We start from the raw sequence: 17,583 nt of genomic DNA on the forward strand, positions 1-17,583 counted from the left end.
CTCCAGGTTGCAGCAGTGCCCTGCACCTACATTGTATACAATGGCGTCCAACATGGGCTTTGCCGGGGGACACACATGACCATCTCCAGGTTGCAGCAGTGCCCTGCACCTACATTGTATACAATGGCGTCCAACATTGGCTATGCTGGGGGACACACATGACCATCTCCAGGTTGCAGCAGTGCCCTGCACCTACATTGTATACAATGGCGTCCAACATGGGCTTTGCCGGGGTACACCCATGACCATCTCCAGGTTGCAGCAGTGCCCTGGTCCTACATTGTATACAATGGCGTCCAACATGGGCTTTGCCGGGGGACACACATGACCATCTCCAGGTTGCAGCAGTGCCCTGCACCTACATTGTATACAATGGCGTCCAACATGGGCTTTGCCGGGGGACACACATGACCATCTCCAGGTTGCAGCAGTGCCCTGCACAAACTTGCAAAAAGGAACCATGATTCAGCCATCATGAAAAATATGCTGTTGGGGTTCACCTGAACGACAGTCGAATAAAGAGAGATAAAGTTGGGTAACACCAAACAATTAATTTTTGATGATTGTTTAGTACTGCAATCACTGGTAGTTTTATTCAGGAAGGGACTGGGCATTGCTCTGGTTCGATTAATACAAGATTTTCTTCCCTTTGTAGGGTTCCGGTGACCTGGATAAAATATTTATTTACTAATTTGAGTGGTGTTCTAAGCAATATATTCCAGAATATTTCACTTAGGACACCACAATAGCTAGAGGAAATCTGGCAGAAACGCAAGGAAAACTCACGACCACCAGCAGATTCACTGTAAAAAAAGATTTTTATGATTCTAGCAACAGTGTGTTTAATAAATGCCATCTCACCTGTGGGAAAGTGTACAGGTTTGCAGTGTTTGTTTCAGACTCCTTTGAGCTCCAGTGTCGTGTGATAAACAAACCGTATGATGTGTTTGGGACGTGGTACAATGAGAGTTACCTGCTCTCAGGCAACCTCTACTGGCTTGGTCACCTGGTGTCCTGCTCAGCTCTCTGGCTCAATAAGGTATGCTTCTTAACAGGAGAGTTTATCGTACATGTACCTGTGGCAATCAAACAATGTTCCATTCAGTTCATGTTTATAAAAGCCCTTTATGAAGTAAGTGGAGTTTTTGTCACTTTTGACATTCCCAACCACCGCTGCGACCAATTTTATGAAACATTCTGAAAGAACTATGGGATGTAGAGACATAATCGGCAGTTCTGTGTAACTTGCATCTTTATTGACATGCAAAGTTTTGTTGTCATTTTTATAATAATTATATGCATAAATTCCACTGAGAAAAGTGCCTTAGTGATTGAAAAGGTTGAAGATTTACACTATGTAGAGGGCAAAGTTGAAACTTTTCAGTTGTTTAAAGGATCATAAGGATAACTGGCAACCTTGTGTGCGTAACTCGGTATTCCCCCTCAAGCCCTACGCAGTTCAGGCGCTGTGGCAGCGTTCTGGGGGACAGATCAGTGTAACCGATTTATTGGTCTGCACAATTACATTCCACGTAACCGACACGCAAATGATCATTTCCTTTGCAGCAAATTTCATGGCCTGTATTCAGCTAAGATCCAGATGTAGTGTAGGCACAATATATTACACACACACACTCCAAATGATTTACAGTATGTAGAGGGCAAAGTTGAAACTTTTCAGTTGTTTAAAGGATCATAAGCCGTTATCCAGACAGGGGAGATAACTAATGTACTGACAGTGCTCTCCCCATGGGTTAATGCGTGTACCTGGCTGCCACCTGTGGGAGCCCTACATGTAGTCACTTACTTGTCAATGGTTTCTTCCATCCATGGATTTTACCACCCTCATATTTGTAAATTAGTGCTGGAGTTTGGTGCAGAGTTTGGTGCTAGACATCAATCAGTCAAGATCTGTATAGTGGGTACATCTGTATAGTGGGGGCTTCAGAAAGTTACCAGTCTGTATTGGTTTTCTGTCTCACAGATATAATGTTACTCGAACAACTCAGCTTGAAAGGCTACTTTATGTGGATTGGTGTCATGAAACATCTACCACCCCGTTCACACACCCCACCTCCCTCCTCACTCTCTCCCCCTCCCTCCCCCTCCCTCCTTACCCTCACCCCTTCTTCACCTCCTCCTCACCTGAATTCATCTGGGCCTCTGTCTACTGCCATACAGAGATTCATACACTAATAATGGGTCATATACATGTATGAATTATGTCCCTTTGAAGGATTAGTCCATGTGAATATCACAATAAGCTTTTGTCAAACTGAGATGTCTACAGAAATAGGGGATTGGACTCTTGGAAACTTCCTACACATTACATGTATGTGTACACAGTACATATTTTGTTGCATTTACTAAGGACTAATGGGATTTTTGGTTTCAATAACTGACCTCTAAATCTGGCTTCCCACGCAGAGGTCATGTTTGAAAAAGTTTGAAAATTTCAAGTTACTTGTTGCTGTCTCTCTGTGCCCCAGCACTAAGAGTGTAGATAAAGGACACAGGACTGGTTGGTCCGTGTTATTGTGATGTGATTGGATGGGATGTTGTGTCTTGTGTCTTCGGCATGACTCTTCAGTGATGATAGCACTTTGGTGGCATGCACTCGCCCTGCTACAAGTATAGTACAGCCGCATTCCAATCGAATATCCTACCTCCATCATGGCTACACGGTCTTGTATGCTGGGCCCACCATGATACCATCATGGGCAGATGATCTGAGCATCATATATACACGGGTGTAGGATTTTATGACATCAGCTGCTACATGTGTATGGTCTTGGGACAAGTTAGCATGAAAACAACACTGTACATGTAGCTATTTAGATGTTTTCAGATTCTTTACTGCAGTTAAAGATGATGTCACAGTGTCATTCTCCTATGCCCCATTCTATACAAGCCTGGAAGTTTAAAATCTATCATACCGTATATGCTCGGTGAATGCGTATACAATAGTCTACAGTAGTCGGCTACAAACATACGTGCTATAGACTCAAATTGTGAGTGAAATTGTTTAGCAGTTAAAAAATACTTTGTGTCAATACATGAACACATGTCGGATTTGTAACCAACATAGCATGAACACAGGCAAATTCTGATCAGGATGACAAGATGATATGCCCATGATGGTACCATGATGAGCCCACCATGGGTGTACGATCGTGTCAGGACAGCAGTAAGGAGTGGATCAGGATCTGCGTATGAAGGACTGTTCACATATGAGCTGGCCATGATGGGCGTAGGATACTCGCAGGCCATGAAATTTGGGTGGTTGGCATAACCAAAAAATCGGTTACGGGTTTTAAGCCTTGAATAACTTATCGTTCGGTTTCTCCATGCAAAAACAGACTAGTCGTTCCCACAAATTGGTTACGTGAGCATGTGGCTAATGAAGTCATCTACAGTACTTCCTGGCAGATTGCATTGCTCCGATTAATAAATAGAGCGTGGACCTCAACAAAAATTGCTTAGAGCGGAAAGTTGGTGACTCCATAAATATTTGTGCATAATTGCTTTGAGTTCAAGTTCAGTGGAACACTTGGCATCATGGCGGCTGTCATTCACAGTCGTATTAGCCGATGTTTTTTGCCAACAGACAAGTATTTAAACAACCTGGGAAGAGGTGGTTCCAACAACTGACATTTTTGTTAGCTGTCGCTGAGGATAACTGGCAACCTTGTGTGCGTAACTCGGTATTCCCCCTCAAGCCCTACGCAGTTCAGGCGCTGTGGCAGTGTTCTGGGGGACAGATCAGTGTAACCGATTTATTGGTCTGCACAATTACATTCCACGTAACCGACACGCAAATGATCATTTCGTTTGCGGCAAATTTCATGGCCTGTATTCAGCTAAGATCCAGATGTAGTGTAGGCACAATATATTACACACACACTCCAAATGACTCCTCCTCGTCTTGAGAATGAAAAATGGCTCATTATGACGTAAAAACCTGAGGATACATACATACATGTAGTGACAGTATTGACGTATTTGGGGGAGGGAAGAGTTGGGGGTCGGGGCAGCTGCATTTTGATGAACCGACATGAGCGTTGTCACAGTAATGCTGAAATAGTTCAACCACCAACTGTCTAGGCGGGGATTAGTGCAAAGCTTGTTGTAGACCCACAGACGCTGACCGTTATTGACACGAAGGTATTTACTGAGTGTGTAAATTGTTAACATGTTTCAGACAGGTGTATTTAGGAAAGGTAAAAGCTGCACATGTACTGTTGTGTTCATAGACTTGCTTATATCAGAGGAGTAGGGCTAACAGCCAACACCTTCATCTTAGTATTTTTGGCCAGAGTCCATCAGAATCTAGTACAAATATACTACTGTTACTACAAAAAGTTTCTCCAAGTGAAAGGTTTAATGCCTGTAAAAGTATTAAAATGGATTGAGGAGATTTTTGTTCATTGTCTTTTATCTTTGTTTTGGTAACTTGGCATGGGAATCCCAGCAGATTCCTGTTGAATGTAAAGCCCTGGTGTCAGTACGTGTATTAGGATTCTGTTTTGTTGTAGGCGTTTCAGGCAGTAGACACTGAGCAGGAATCTGTGGTTATGAGGCTCTTTCGATTCCACAACGTAAATGCCAGTTCTATCCGTACCATCATGATCGCCAGCTGCTGGAATGGTACAGCAGGTCCCCCGGAGGAGACCCTGGAGGTAGATATGGCCTCAACCCTACCGCCCTGCCAGACCTGGAGCTGTGACCACAATAAAGGCCTAGATGACAACTGTCCCGGATCCAGGAAAATGCAAAACATGCGTTCGTTTGAAAATGGCGAATTTCGTTCCAATATTCTGGAAGTGGACCAAAATGAAGCGACGGACAAGCTAAATGGGACGATTGAGTACGATGCTGTTTATCGACGGGCTGAAAACGCTTCGAAGGAAGATAGGCAGATGGATCAGAACACCGAATCCGAGGAGAGCAAGCTGAAGACAGAATCATTGTCTGTGACAGCGAGCGGAAGTGGGACTAAGGCTGGCACGAGCCGAGCTCCTGAATGTCCCCACTCCCCGGCTAAATTCCTGAGGTCCAATGACATTTTCCACGCATCCGCTTCCTCATCGGCAAATATTGAAGAGCCTGTCAATTTTAGCCCACGATTTCGGGGCAAATTCCGTCACCGTTCGTCCATAGGCTCTGCCCCCTCCCCAGCTTGTGAGCAGACCCCTTCCACCTCTTCCCAGTTCTGTGATAAATACTTGATATTTACGACGGGCTCAATGACTTACACCCCGCATCAGATTGGTATCAAGAGAATCCGCTCGCTAGAGCCTGTCCAGGGAACTGTGTGCCGCACAGAGCACGGCGTTCGCCTCCTGCCAAATGTCGATGAAAATGTGTACGGCAATGACCCCGTAGGCTACAGTACAGTGGATCAGCTCATTAATCTACACGGCCACATTATTGGCATGAGCTTGTCACCTGACCACAGGTAAGTCGCCTAACTTAAGCTTGACATGTCATTTTGTGTACTGATAACATTATCAACTGGGTTAAAAGACAATGGAACAAACAACTTAACTTTAATGAGTGCGGAAGAGGGGTGGAAACTTACGGGTTATCAAGAAACATGAAGGAGGGCGTCCAAAGATCCTTTTGTGAGGCCATTTTGTTATAGCCTGGTGTCCAGATTTCATTTTCTCCTGTCACTCCCATGTTAAAAGTGCTGAAAACTGGGTGTCCAGATAACACCTGTTTTCTGTTTTTCCTGTCCACTGGAACAGGCGGCTGGGTGGACAGGTAACTGTCTAACCCTGTGGTGGAAACAGACCTGAACAGGTACATATTGCATTAGCTCGATTAAATACGCATTCATCATGGATGGGATGGGCTTTACCACACTCTCCAGTTTAGGGGTGTTTCAACAAATGAGGGTGAGATACATTTAAGTGTTCATGTACAGTGTATATAGCACACTTTAGAGTAGACTCTGATCTACCAGTAGTAAATCATAGATCATTGGTTCACTCCAGACGGGAGTCCTACCAAAGACTCAGAAGTTGAGGAGCTTCTGTCAGGTCTGTGTTTGGAGTGGAATAGCAGCTTTGCTCGGTTTCCTCCCACTGTAATGGTACCCACTGTCGAATAAATGAAATATTCTTGAGTATGGGCATAAAACAAAAATCAAATGAAATTCTTTTTGAATACCATTTTACAGTTCACACAGTTTGTTTGATTCTGATAGATTCATCCACATAATTGAACCGCTGAAGATTTTTTTTTTTGCGAAGTCTGATTCATCTGTTATCAGAAAAACTAAAGTGTTGGCATCCAAAGTGTCATTTTACCATCTTCATGTGGTTCTTAAAGTTCATTTTTACACCAAACTTCTGGAGAAATACATTGAATCAGTTAACCTAAGAATTGGTACCCCTGGACAAATACGGTCGGACATCTAATCTGTTCAGGTGTTTTTGGTCCGCGTACACCGTAAGAATTGGTACCCATGGACAAATACGGTCAGACATCTAATCTGTTCAGGTGTTTTTGGTCCACGTACACCGTAAGAATCGGTACCCCTGGAAAAATACGGTCTAATCTATTCAGGTGTTTTTGGTCGGCGGGCACCACTGAAAACTAAATGAGTCAAATGCCAGTACCTGTGGAAACCTGGGTTTATTGAGGATATACTTAACTCCAGGCATCAGTGGGAGCTGCTCAGACACAAATGTGTGCAGACACCCATGTGTAATAACTCCTTCCCCTAAAAATATTTGGAAAATTTTGAAGCTGATGAAGTGCTGACAATCATGACATTTTACATGTACTTCAAAAACTTCAACAACACTGTTGTAAATTTCTTGAAATCATACTTGTCAAACAGAAAACAGACGACCACACTACAATGCACCAGACTAACATTAGAAATACACGGACGACCACACTACAATCTACCAGACTAACATGAGAAATACACGGACGACCACACCACAATCTACCAGACTAACATTAGAAATACACGGACGACCACACTACAATCTACCAGACTAACATTAGAAATACACGGACGACCACACTACAATCTATCAGACTAACATTAGAACTACACGGACGACCACACTGCAATCTACCAGACTAACATTGGAAATACATGGACGACCACACTGCAATCTACCAGACTAACATTAGAAATACACAGACGACCACACTACAATCTACCAGACTAACATTAGAAACACACGGACGACCACACTACAATCTACGAGACTAACATTAGAAACATACGGACGACCACACTGCAATCTACCAGACTAACATTAGAAACACACGGACGACCACACTGCAATCTACCAGACTAACATTAGAAACACACGGAGGACCACACTACAATGTACCACACTAACATTGGAAATACACGGACGACCACACTACAATCTACCAGACTAACATTAGAAACACACGGACGACCACACTACAACGCACCAGACTAACATTAGAAATACACTAGTAAACAGGGTTATGATCAGGCACATGTACCATTTGAATTGTGGAGATTAAATTTCACACATCAGTTAGTTTTGCCTCTATTTCGATGTTCTATTGGAAAAGTGCGCTTTGTTTGTGTGCATGTATTCCTTGAATATATTATTACCATATATATATAGCATTTTTTTGAAACCAGACGTGATACTACATGTATGACCATTGTATGGCCACATTCGGTATATAATTCTGACCAGGACGGTCAATTGTTGAATTGCCCAGATATTCCCATTATGTTTCTATATCAGAATGGAACAACAGACAAACACTCCAAGCCTCTGTAGTCAGCGGCAGTTCCTTTAATCTTCATATACAATGTACCTGTAGCAGAGAGAATGATCAGGATTCAAAGATTCTTACAAGTCCACTCTCCAATCCAGCCTTCTGCCTGTGGTCCAGAGTACTATTTTTATATCATGTTAAAAGCAAAGCATTATTAACTATAATCAAGGGTAACCATAACCATTGTCACGAGTATACAGGTTAGTGTGAGTTTGAACAGGTACAGACAGACAGGAGTTAATCCTCTTGATCTATAAACAATAGTCATTTATTAAACCATTCTATTTTACTACAGATGACTGTTACTTTAAATCTGAATCTTGTAATCAGTGACATAGGTGAAATGTACAGCAGCCCTGGATTGGCCGTAACACTGTGTATACATGTAGGTGAAATGTACAGCAGCCCTAGACTAGCCGTAATACTGTGTAGACATGTAGGTGAAATGTACAGCAGCCCTAGACTGGCTGTAATACTGTGTAGACATGTAGGTGAAATGTACTCAGGTATCTTGATGTCTAGACACTGTATTCTCAGGTATCATGATGTCTAGACACTGTACTCTCAGGCATCTTGATGTGAGAATAAAGTGTCTACCTTATTCTCAGGTATCTTGATGTCTAGACACTTTATTCTCAGGTATCTTGATGTCTAGACACTGTATTCTCAGCATCTTGATGTGAGAATAAAGTGTCTACCTTATTCTCAGGTATGTTGATGTCTAGACACTGTATTCTCAGGTATGTTGATGTCTAGACACTGTATTCTCAGGTATGTTGATGTCTAGACACTGTATTCTCTGGTATGTTGATGTCTAGACATCATTTCTAAGAATGGAAATTTGATGAAAAGTGATGTCTTTATTTGTTTCATTTTTATGGTCTTATGCAAACCTAGATACTCACCTTTGACATATTTACACATTTATATGAAGCCTTGATACATGTACTTATAAAATTAAATGAAATTAAAGTATTCTACTAGACACTATATTCTCAGGTATGTTGCGATATAAACACTGTAATCTCAGGTGTCTTTTAATAGGTGTAGAAACTGTTTGCAGGAAGTTTCAGGTATCTTGAGGTGTAGACACTACATGCACATGTATTCTCAGGTATCTTGAGGTGTAGACACTGTGCTTTCAGGTATCTTCAGGTGTAGACACTGTGCCTTCAGGTATCTTCAGGTGTAGACACTGTGCCTTCAGGTATCTTCAGGTGTAGACATTGTTTTCACCTTTCAGGTATGTTGAGGAATAGACTCTTCTTTTCCAAGTACATGTATCTTGAGATGTAGATGCTGTGTTCAGGGATCTTGAGGTGTAGACACTGTGTTTTCAGGTATCTTCAGGTGTAGACACTGTGCTTTCAGGAATGTGGAAGTAGACACTTTTTCCAAGTACATGTACACGTACATGTATCTTGAGATGTAGCCTTGTGTACACATTACTTTCAAGTATGTACAAGTGCATTCACATGAATATTTGTACGTGCGTGTTTCAGATATCTTTATGTAAACAGCCGACCTTGGCCCAAAGACTACCGCATTGAGAACCCGCTGTACCCTCCTCCAATCGCACAGGAAATCGACATTCACGTGATTGACCTCGTCTACATGAAGGAAGTAGGAACTATGCACAGGTCTCACAAAGCCTACACTCCTAATGATGAATGCTTCTTTATATTTCTGGATGTCTGTGATGAATACGTGGCCAGGTTAGTAAAAGCTCAGTACTGATTCACTTGACTTTGCTCCTGACTTTGATGTGACTGTTGTCATGCTCTGAGCTGGTCGAAACCTGACCAGAGCGTTGTCTTTCAATGGCTAGGTCACATGATGTTTGGATTCAATCCCAGCCTTTAGCAGTAATTCATTGATTCCCCTGGCCTCTGTGTCCACGGGTTGCTCTCTGTGTTTACGGGTAGCTCTCTGTGTCTGTGTCTAGTGTAAAGCCTCGTCCTTACTGTCCATCATCACCTTGCTATTGTCTGATTACCTGTGTGCAGTTCATTGTAAAGCCTCGTCCTTACTGTCCATCATCACCCAGCCGTTGTCTGATTACCTGTGTGCAGTTCAGTGTAAAGCCTCGTCCTTGCTGTCCATTATCACCCTGCCATTGTCTGATTACCTGTGTGCAGTTCATTGTAAAGCCTCGTCCTTACTGTCCATTATCACCCTGCCATTGTCTGATTACCTGTGTGCAGTTCAGTGTAAAGCCTCGTCCTTGCTGTCCATCATCACCCAGCCATTGTCTGATTACCTGTGTGCAGTTTAGTGTAAAGCCTCGTCCTTACTGTCCATCATCACGCAGCCATTGTCTGATTACCTGTGTGCAGTTCAGTGTAAAGCCTCGTCCTTACTGTCCATTATCACCCTGCCATTGTCTGATTACCTGTGTGCAGTTTAGTGTAAAGCCTCGTCCTTACTGTCCATTATCACCCTGCCATTGTCTGATTACCTGTGTGCAGTTCAGTGTAAAGCCTCGTCCTTGCTGTCCATCATCACCCAGCCATTGTCTGATTACCTGTGTGCAGTTCATTGTAAAGCCTCGTCCTTACTGTCCATCATCACCCAACCATTGTCTGATTACCTGTGTGCAGTTCAGTGTAAAGCCTCGTCCTTGCAGTCCATCATCACCCTGCCATTGTCTGATTACCTGTGTGCAGTTCAGTGTAAAGCCTCGTCCTTACTGTCCATCATCACCCAACCATTGTCTGATTACCTGTGTGCAGTTCAGTGTAAAGCCTCGTCCTTGCTGTCCATCATCACCCTGCCATTGTCTGATTACCTGTGTGCAGTTCAGTGTAAAGCCTCGTCCTTACTCTCCATCATCACCCAACCATTGTCTGATTACCTGTGTGCAGTTCAGTGTAAAGCCTCGTCCTTGCTGTCCATCATCACCCTGCCATTGTCTGATTACCTGTGTGCAGTTCAGTGTAAAGCCTCGTCCTTACTGTCCATCATCACCTTGCCATTGTCTGATTACCTGTGTGCAGTTCATTGTAAAGCCTCGTCCTTACTGTCCATCATCACCCAGCCGTTGTCTGATTACCTGTGTGCAGTTCAGTGTAAAGCCTCGTCCTTGCTGTCCATTATCACCCTGCCATTGTCTGATTACCTGTGTGCAGTTCATTGTAAAGCCTCGTCCTTACTGTCCATTATCACCCTGCCATTGTCTGATTACCTGTGTGCAGTTCATTGTAAAGCCTCGTCCTTACTGTCCATCATCACCCAGCCGTTGTCTGATTACCTGTGTGCAGTTCAGTGTAAAGCCTCGTCCTTGCTGTCCATCATCACCCTGCCATTGTCTGATTACCTGTGTGCAGTTCATTGTAAAGCCTCGTCCTTACTGTCCATCATCACCCAACCATTGTCTGATTACCTGTGTGCAGTTCATTGTAAAGCCTCGTCCTTACTGTCCATCATCACCCAACCATTGTCTGATTACCTGTGTGCAATTCATTGTAAAGCCTCGTCCTTCCTATCCATCATCACCCCGCCATTGTCTGATTACCTGTGTGCAGTTCATTGTAAAGCCTCGTCCTTCCTGTCCATTATCACCCTGCCATTGTCTGATTACCTGTGTGCAGTTCATTGTAAAGCCTCGTCCTTACTGTCCATTATCACCCTGCCATTGTCTGATTACCTGTGTGCAGTTCATTGTAAAGCCACGTCCTTGCTGTCCATCATCACCCTGCCATTGTCTGATTACCTGTGTGCAGTTCATTGTAAAGCTTCGTCCTTACTGTCCATCATCACCCTGCCATTGTCTGATTACCTGTGTGCAGTTCATTGTAAAGCCTCGTCCTTCCTATCCATCATCACCCAACCATTGTCTGATTACCTGTGTGCAGTTCAGTGTAAAGCCTCGTCCTTACTGTCCATCATCACCCTGCCATTGTCTGATTACCTGTGTGCAGTTCATTGAGCCCGTCCTTACTGTCCATCATCACCCAACCATTGTCTGATTACCTGTGTGCAGTTCATTGTAAAGCCTCGTCCTTCCTGTCCATCATCACCCAGCCATTGTCTGATTACCTGTGTGCAGTTCAGTGTAAAAGCCTCGTCCTTACTGTCCATCATCACCCAACCATTGTCTGATTACCTGTGTGCAGTTCATTGAGCCCGTCCTTACTGTCCATCATCACCCAACCATTGTCTGATTACCTGTGTGCAGTTCATTGTAAAGCCTCGTCCTTACTGTCCATCATCACCCAACCATTGTCTGATTACCTGTGTGCAGTTCAGTGTAAAGCCTCGTCCTTACTGTCCATCATCACCCAACCATTGTCTGATTACCTGTGTGCAGTTCATTGTAAAGCCTCGTCCTTCCTATCCATCATCACCCTGCCATTGTCTGATTACCTGTGTGCAGTTCAGTGTAAAGCCTCGTCCTTACTGTCCATCATCACCCAACCATTGTCTGATTACATGTGTGCAGTTCATTGTAAAGCCTCGTCCTTACTGTCCATCATCACCCAGCCATTGTCTGATTACCTGTGTGCAGTTCAGTGTAAAGCCTCGTCCTTACTGTCCATCATCACCCAGCCATTGTCTGATTACCTCTGTGCAGTTCAGTGTAAAGCCTCGTCCTTACTGTCCATCATCACCCAACCATTGTCTGATTACCTGTGTGCAGTTCATTGTAAAGCCTCGTCCTTGCTGTCCATCATCACCCTGCCATTGTCTGATTACCTGTGTGCAGTTCATTGTAAAGCCTCGTCCTTGCTGTCCATCATCACCCTGCCATTGTCTGATTACCTGTGTGCAGTTCAGTGTAAAGCCTCGTCCTTACTGTCCATCATCACCCAACCATTGTCTGATTACCTGTGTGCAGTTCATTGTAAAGCCTCGTCCTTACTGTCCATCATCACCCAGCCGTTGTCTGATTACCTGTGTGCAGTTCATTGTAAAGCTTCGTCCTTACTGTCCATCATCACCCAACCATTGTCTGATTACCTGTGTGCAGTTCAGTGTAAAGCCTCGTCCTTACTGTCCATCATCACCCAGCCATTGTCTGATTACCTGTGTGCAGTTCAGTGTAAAGCCCGTCCTTACTGTCGATCATCATCCAGCCATTGTCTGATTACCTGTGTGCAGTTCATTGTAAAGCCTCGTCCTTCCTATCCATCATCACCCTGCCATTGTCTGATTACCTGTGTGCAGTTCAGTGTAAAGCCCGTCCTTACTGTCGATCATCATCCAGCCATTGTCTGATTACCTGTGTGCAGTTCAGTGTAAAGCCTCGTCCTTCCTATCCATCATCACCCTGCTGTTGTCTGATTACCTGTGTGCAGTTCAGTGTAAAGCCCGTCCTTACTGTCGATCATCATCCAGCCATTGTCTGATTACCTGTGTGCAGTTCATTGTAAAGCCTCGTCCTTCCTATCCATCATCACCCTGCCATTGTCTGATTACCTGTGTGCAGTTCAGTGTAAAGCCTCGTTCTTACTGTCCATTATCACCCTGCCATTGTCTGATTACCTGTGTGCAGTTCATTGTAAAGCCTCGTCCTTACTATCCATCATCACCCTGCCATTGTCTGATTACCTGTGTGCAGTTCATTGTAAAGCCTCGTCCTTCCTGTCCATTATCACCCTGCCATTGTCTGATTACCTGTGTGCAGTTCATTGTAAAGCCTCGTCCTTACTGTCCATCATCACCCAGCCGTTGTCTGATTACCTGTGTGCAGTTCATTGTAAAGCCTCGTCCTTACTGTCCATTATCACCCTGCCATTGTCTGATTACCTGTGTGCAGTTCATTGTAAAGCCTCGTCCTTACTATCCATCATCACCCTGCCATTGTCTGATTACCTGTGTGCAGTTCATTGTAAAGCCTCGTCCTTCCTGTCCATTATCACCCTGCCATTGTCTGATTACCTGTGTGCAGTTCATTGTAAAGCCTCGTCCTTACTATCCATCATCACCCTGCCATTGTCTGATTACCTGCGTGCAGTTCATTGAGCCCGTCCTTACTGTCCATCATCACCCAACCATTGTCTGATTACCTGTGTGCAGTTCAGTGTAAAGCCTCGTTCTTATTGTCCATCATCACCCAGCCATTGTCTGATTACCTGTGTGCAGTTCAGTGTAAAGCCTCGTCCTTACTGTCCATCATCACCCAACCATTGTCTGATTACCTGTGTGCAGTTCAGTGTAAAGCCTCGTCCTTACTGTTCTTCATCAGGGAACATTTGGTGGCTAGCATGCGTAAACCTCCCACTTGCTAATGGTCAAGGGCTCTCCCAGGAATTGACCGTTTTCCTTACACCATAATTCTGGACGTCGTCTTATCAGTGAAATAGTTTTGAACACGTCAAAGAGCCCAGTCAGATAAATGAATTAATAATCCTGTTTTTACGCCTTCATAATTTTGATAATTGGGAAGGGAAATTGGCTTGCTGATAGGCGTTTGTTCTGCAGTTGGAGGTGACACCAACATCTGGACAACATAACACGACGCTTGAATACGGCGTCAAGCACAATTTGAAATCATAAACAAACATATCAAAACACGAAGCTAAAGTGTGGACGTGGCTAAAATGACGTAGGGTTTTTACTGATGGGGGATGTATCACGTTGGACAGTGTGGGACGTGGCTCACATGTGGTAGAGTGATTAGTAATGGCTGTTACAGTCACGTGAAAGCTGAATTGCAAACTTATGTAAGATTGATGCTCTTGTTCCAGTGGTGCGGAAGATCGCCATGGGTACCTGTGGGATCGGCATTACGGGCTTTGCGTGCGCCGGTACAAACATAACGACGTGGTCAACGCTGTTGCCTTCAACCCAAAGGACCCGGAGATGCTGGTGACTGTGAGTGACGATGCCACCAATCAAGATCTGGAGATCCAAGAACAGAGAGAGACAAGTGAAGCTGGAAGACAGAAGCAAGATGGAGTACGAGACTTGAATCCTGTTCCCATGTGTTTGGAGGTCACCTGTGTCATGAGTTTTGTGTACCATGATCCTGACGAAGCTTGCTCAACAGAACTGCCTATCTGTAATACTTGCAAGTGCATGGATTTAGACATCTGCGAGATGTTAAGCGCCATACACAACTTCCAGTTTTACAGAATGTTTTAATTTGTATCTGATTGGTACTGTTCACACCAGACGATAAAAACATCGTAAATGCATGTACTTTTGTTGTATAGGGACTGTGAAGCCATTGTTACAAGAAAAGGCCCATTTGACAAAGTCACCAACGTGTTCTCTTTGTGATCTTTGTGAATTCACATGTAAATGTATATCAAACAACATCTTTTTGAGTGTTTTAATTAGATATCGTGATGTCTAAAAGTGAGCGCTCCGATCAAATTAAAATTTTCAAATACGTATTACAAACTATTAAGGATAAAAGCCAGGTTCGGTTTCATGAAACACACTTGCACTAAGTAACCAGCGGCGTGTTGAGCTTGATGAAATATGGATGGATATTTATCTCCGGTTGATCGACAGCTCAGGATTTTAAGTCACGTGCTATAGAACCCTAAACATTCTAAAGGAGTGACTGTTCAGACTAGAAAGGTTAGTAACTGACTGTTTTCCGAAAATCTTACAATGCTCCCTACCTAGGTGAGTGAAAGCAGTCCAAGACTATTCGAGCGCCAGAGCAAATTTCAAAAGCGACGTGTTGTCATGCAAGTACTAGTAAGACCTGGAATAACACCACTTTGGTGTAATTTAGAGACATCAAGTGCAGTTAGCTAAGCTTCTTAACAGTACATTGTGATAGGCTTCATGGAACTGAACCCTGGTGATGATTAAATATACATGGTCTGTCCTGTGGTTAAAAGCAAACGTGACAAATTTCTCCCAAACTGTAAGAGTACTTTTGTTGTATATTTGGATGTGTGTGCCGTACGTTGTGTTAAATACGTTGTTGTTGTTGCAATTGTACGTGTTGATGGGTTGTTGCTGGGTACCGAGTACATGTGGTTGATGTTAGACACAGACAGCTGCCACAAAGCTTCTGCGGGTTTCAACGCGTTTTTTGTTCAACGTGATTTTCTGAAAATCAAGTAAATAAATGACTGAATGTTTTGACAGGTTTAACACTGAGGAATGGGGCATGCATTGCTGGTGTCATTCGGGATTTTAGTCTGCAGGTGCCGCCGCCATGTTCGTGTCCCGAGTATGGAACCTAAGTCGGTTCCTCGTCCATGGGAGTTGAGTGAATCCGGCGCTATTTCCATCAAAAAAGGAACATATATACCACCTACGCATTTTAATTTTTTGTTGTTAAAAACATGCCATTATTTGATTTGCGTCACATATTTACTTACGCATTTTGCTGGAGTTGTTAATAGCATTTTTTTTGTTGCAGAATTATCAAAGAAAACCGCTGCCAAGTACCTTTCCATTTAAACTTTCAGATAACACATCCTTGCCATTTGTCATGCTTTAGTATCATTTAGAGCATTGCTTGGCTTAAATGTGTCCTAGAAGCTTTGCCTTTTAAGTGGAAATTTACCTGTGGCACTGATGGCATCCAGGGGTCCACAGTATGTGTTAAGCATCCATATTTGGATATGTTTTTAGCATCTCAGACAGAATCAGCTTGTTGAGGAGAGGATGTGAGTTTTGACCGTTTCAATGAAAAAAAAAAATAACAAAAACAAAAAGCAATCCCAGAAGGCGAAAATAAGAACGTGAATGTCGAAGAAAATTTCGAAGCATTATATACTTCAACATGACCTACAGGTACCTTGTACTATGACCTCCATCCACTGAACGGGTCCAAAATGCAGCTCGAAAATGTTCGGGAAACAAATTCAGTACTACAGAATAATTGCCTAGGGTAGGGAACAGTGATGAGCTGTAGGCAGTGACACGGCGCTTCCACAGCAGTCGGACATACATGGGCCCTTCAGACTGATTTCTCCTATTTTCCCGCCGATTATTCTCATGTGGTCACACATTTTGTGGTATTTTCGCGCCGAATAGCCCCGTGTGGTCACCACATTTTGTGGTATTTTCGCGCCGATTAGCCCCGTGTGGTCACACATTTTTGTCGCATTTTCGCGCCGATTAGCCCGTGTGGTCACATTTTTTCCTACTTTGCCCGCCGATTTTCCTCGTGTGGTCACATACTTTGTCGCATTTTCGCGCCGATTAGCCCCGTGTGATCATACATTTTTTCCTACTTTGCCCGCCGATTTTCCTCGTGTGGTCACATATTTAAGCTACGATCATTGTGTTTGGAACTAGGCCTGAAAGATATTATCTTTAGCATTTAAACTTGGATGAAAAAAAATTTGAATGAATGAGCTAGTTTCTGGATTAGTATTATGATCTTACTTTTTCACAAGGTTAAGAGATAGTCGGCACTATGGCCGATTATCCTTATCCGATGGTCACACATTCAGATTAGTATTAATTATGTAATTATTAATTATGTAAGTCATGTGAAAAGTCCAGATTGCTTTTACATCTACCGTGTCCTTTAAACTTGTTGCGTCTTGTGGCCGATGCCTGCAATGCAGAATCTGCTCTATTTCTTGTTGAGATTATACGCGTTCCTTGTTTTAACACGTGATTGAAAGGTGTTTTTGGGGGTAATAGTGAATCAAAGTGTGAATAAAAGTTATTTTTATTTATTCTGCTTTAGGCATGTGTTTTAACATGTATGTTAATAGTTTGTATATATTCTGTATAAAGATACATATGGTGAGATGGTACAATAAATTTGGCAGTCTTTGCCGAGAATTGCTACTCCATTTGATATTGATCGTCTGTAAGGCTGAACACTCTTGCCTGCTGATCATATCTTGTTTCGGTGTTCAGATT

At 43.3% G+C, this 17,583-nt stretch overlaps 1 protein-coding gene across 1 annotated transcript in view; it reads left to right on the forward strand.

Annotated features, from left to right (window-relative positions):
• Positions 1-17,583, forward strand: part of LOC135480475 (F-box/WD repeat-containing protein 5-like) — a 31,607-nt gene that overhangs the window by 10,022 nt on the left and 4,002 nt on the right. Inside the window, exons 5-7 of the mRNA XM_064760314.1 lie at positions 900-1,039; positions 4,536-5,458; positions 9,294-9,506. Coding sequence (XP_064616384.1) covers positions 900-1,039; positions 4,536-5,458; positions 9,294-9,506 — 1,276 coding nt within the window. The remainder of the gene's footprint in view (positions 1-899; positions 1,040-4,535; positions 5,459-9,293; positions 9,507-17,583) is intronic.

This window comes from Liolophura sinensis, chromosome 13 (assembly GCF_032854445.1).
Source record: "Liolophura sinensis isolate JHLJ2023 chromosome 13, CUHK_Ljap_v2, whole genome shotgun sequence".
Classification (NCBI taxonomy): domain Eukaryota; kingdom Metazoa; phylum Mollusca; class Polyplacophora; order Chitonida; family Chitonidae; genus Liolophura; species Liolophura sinensis.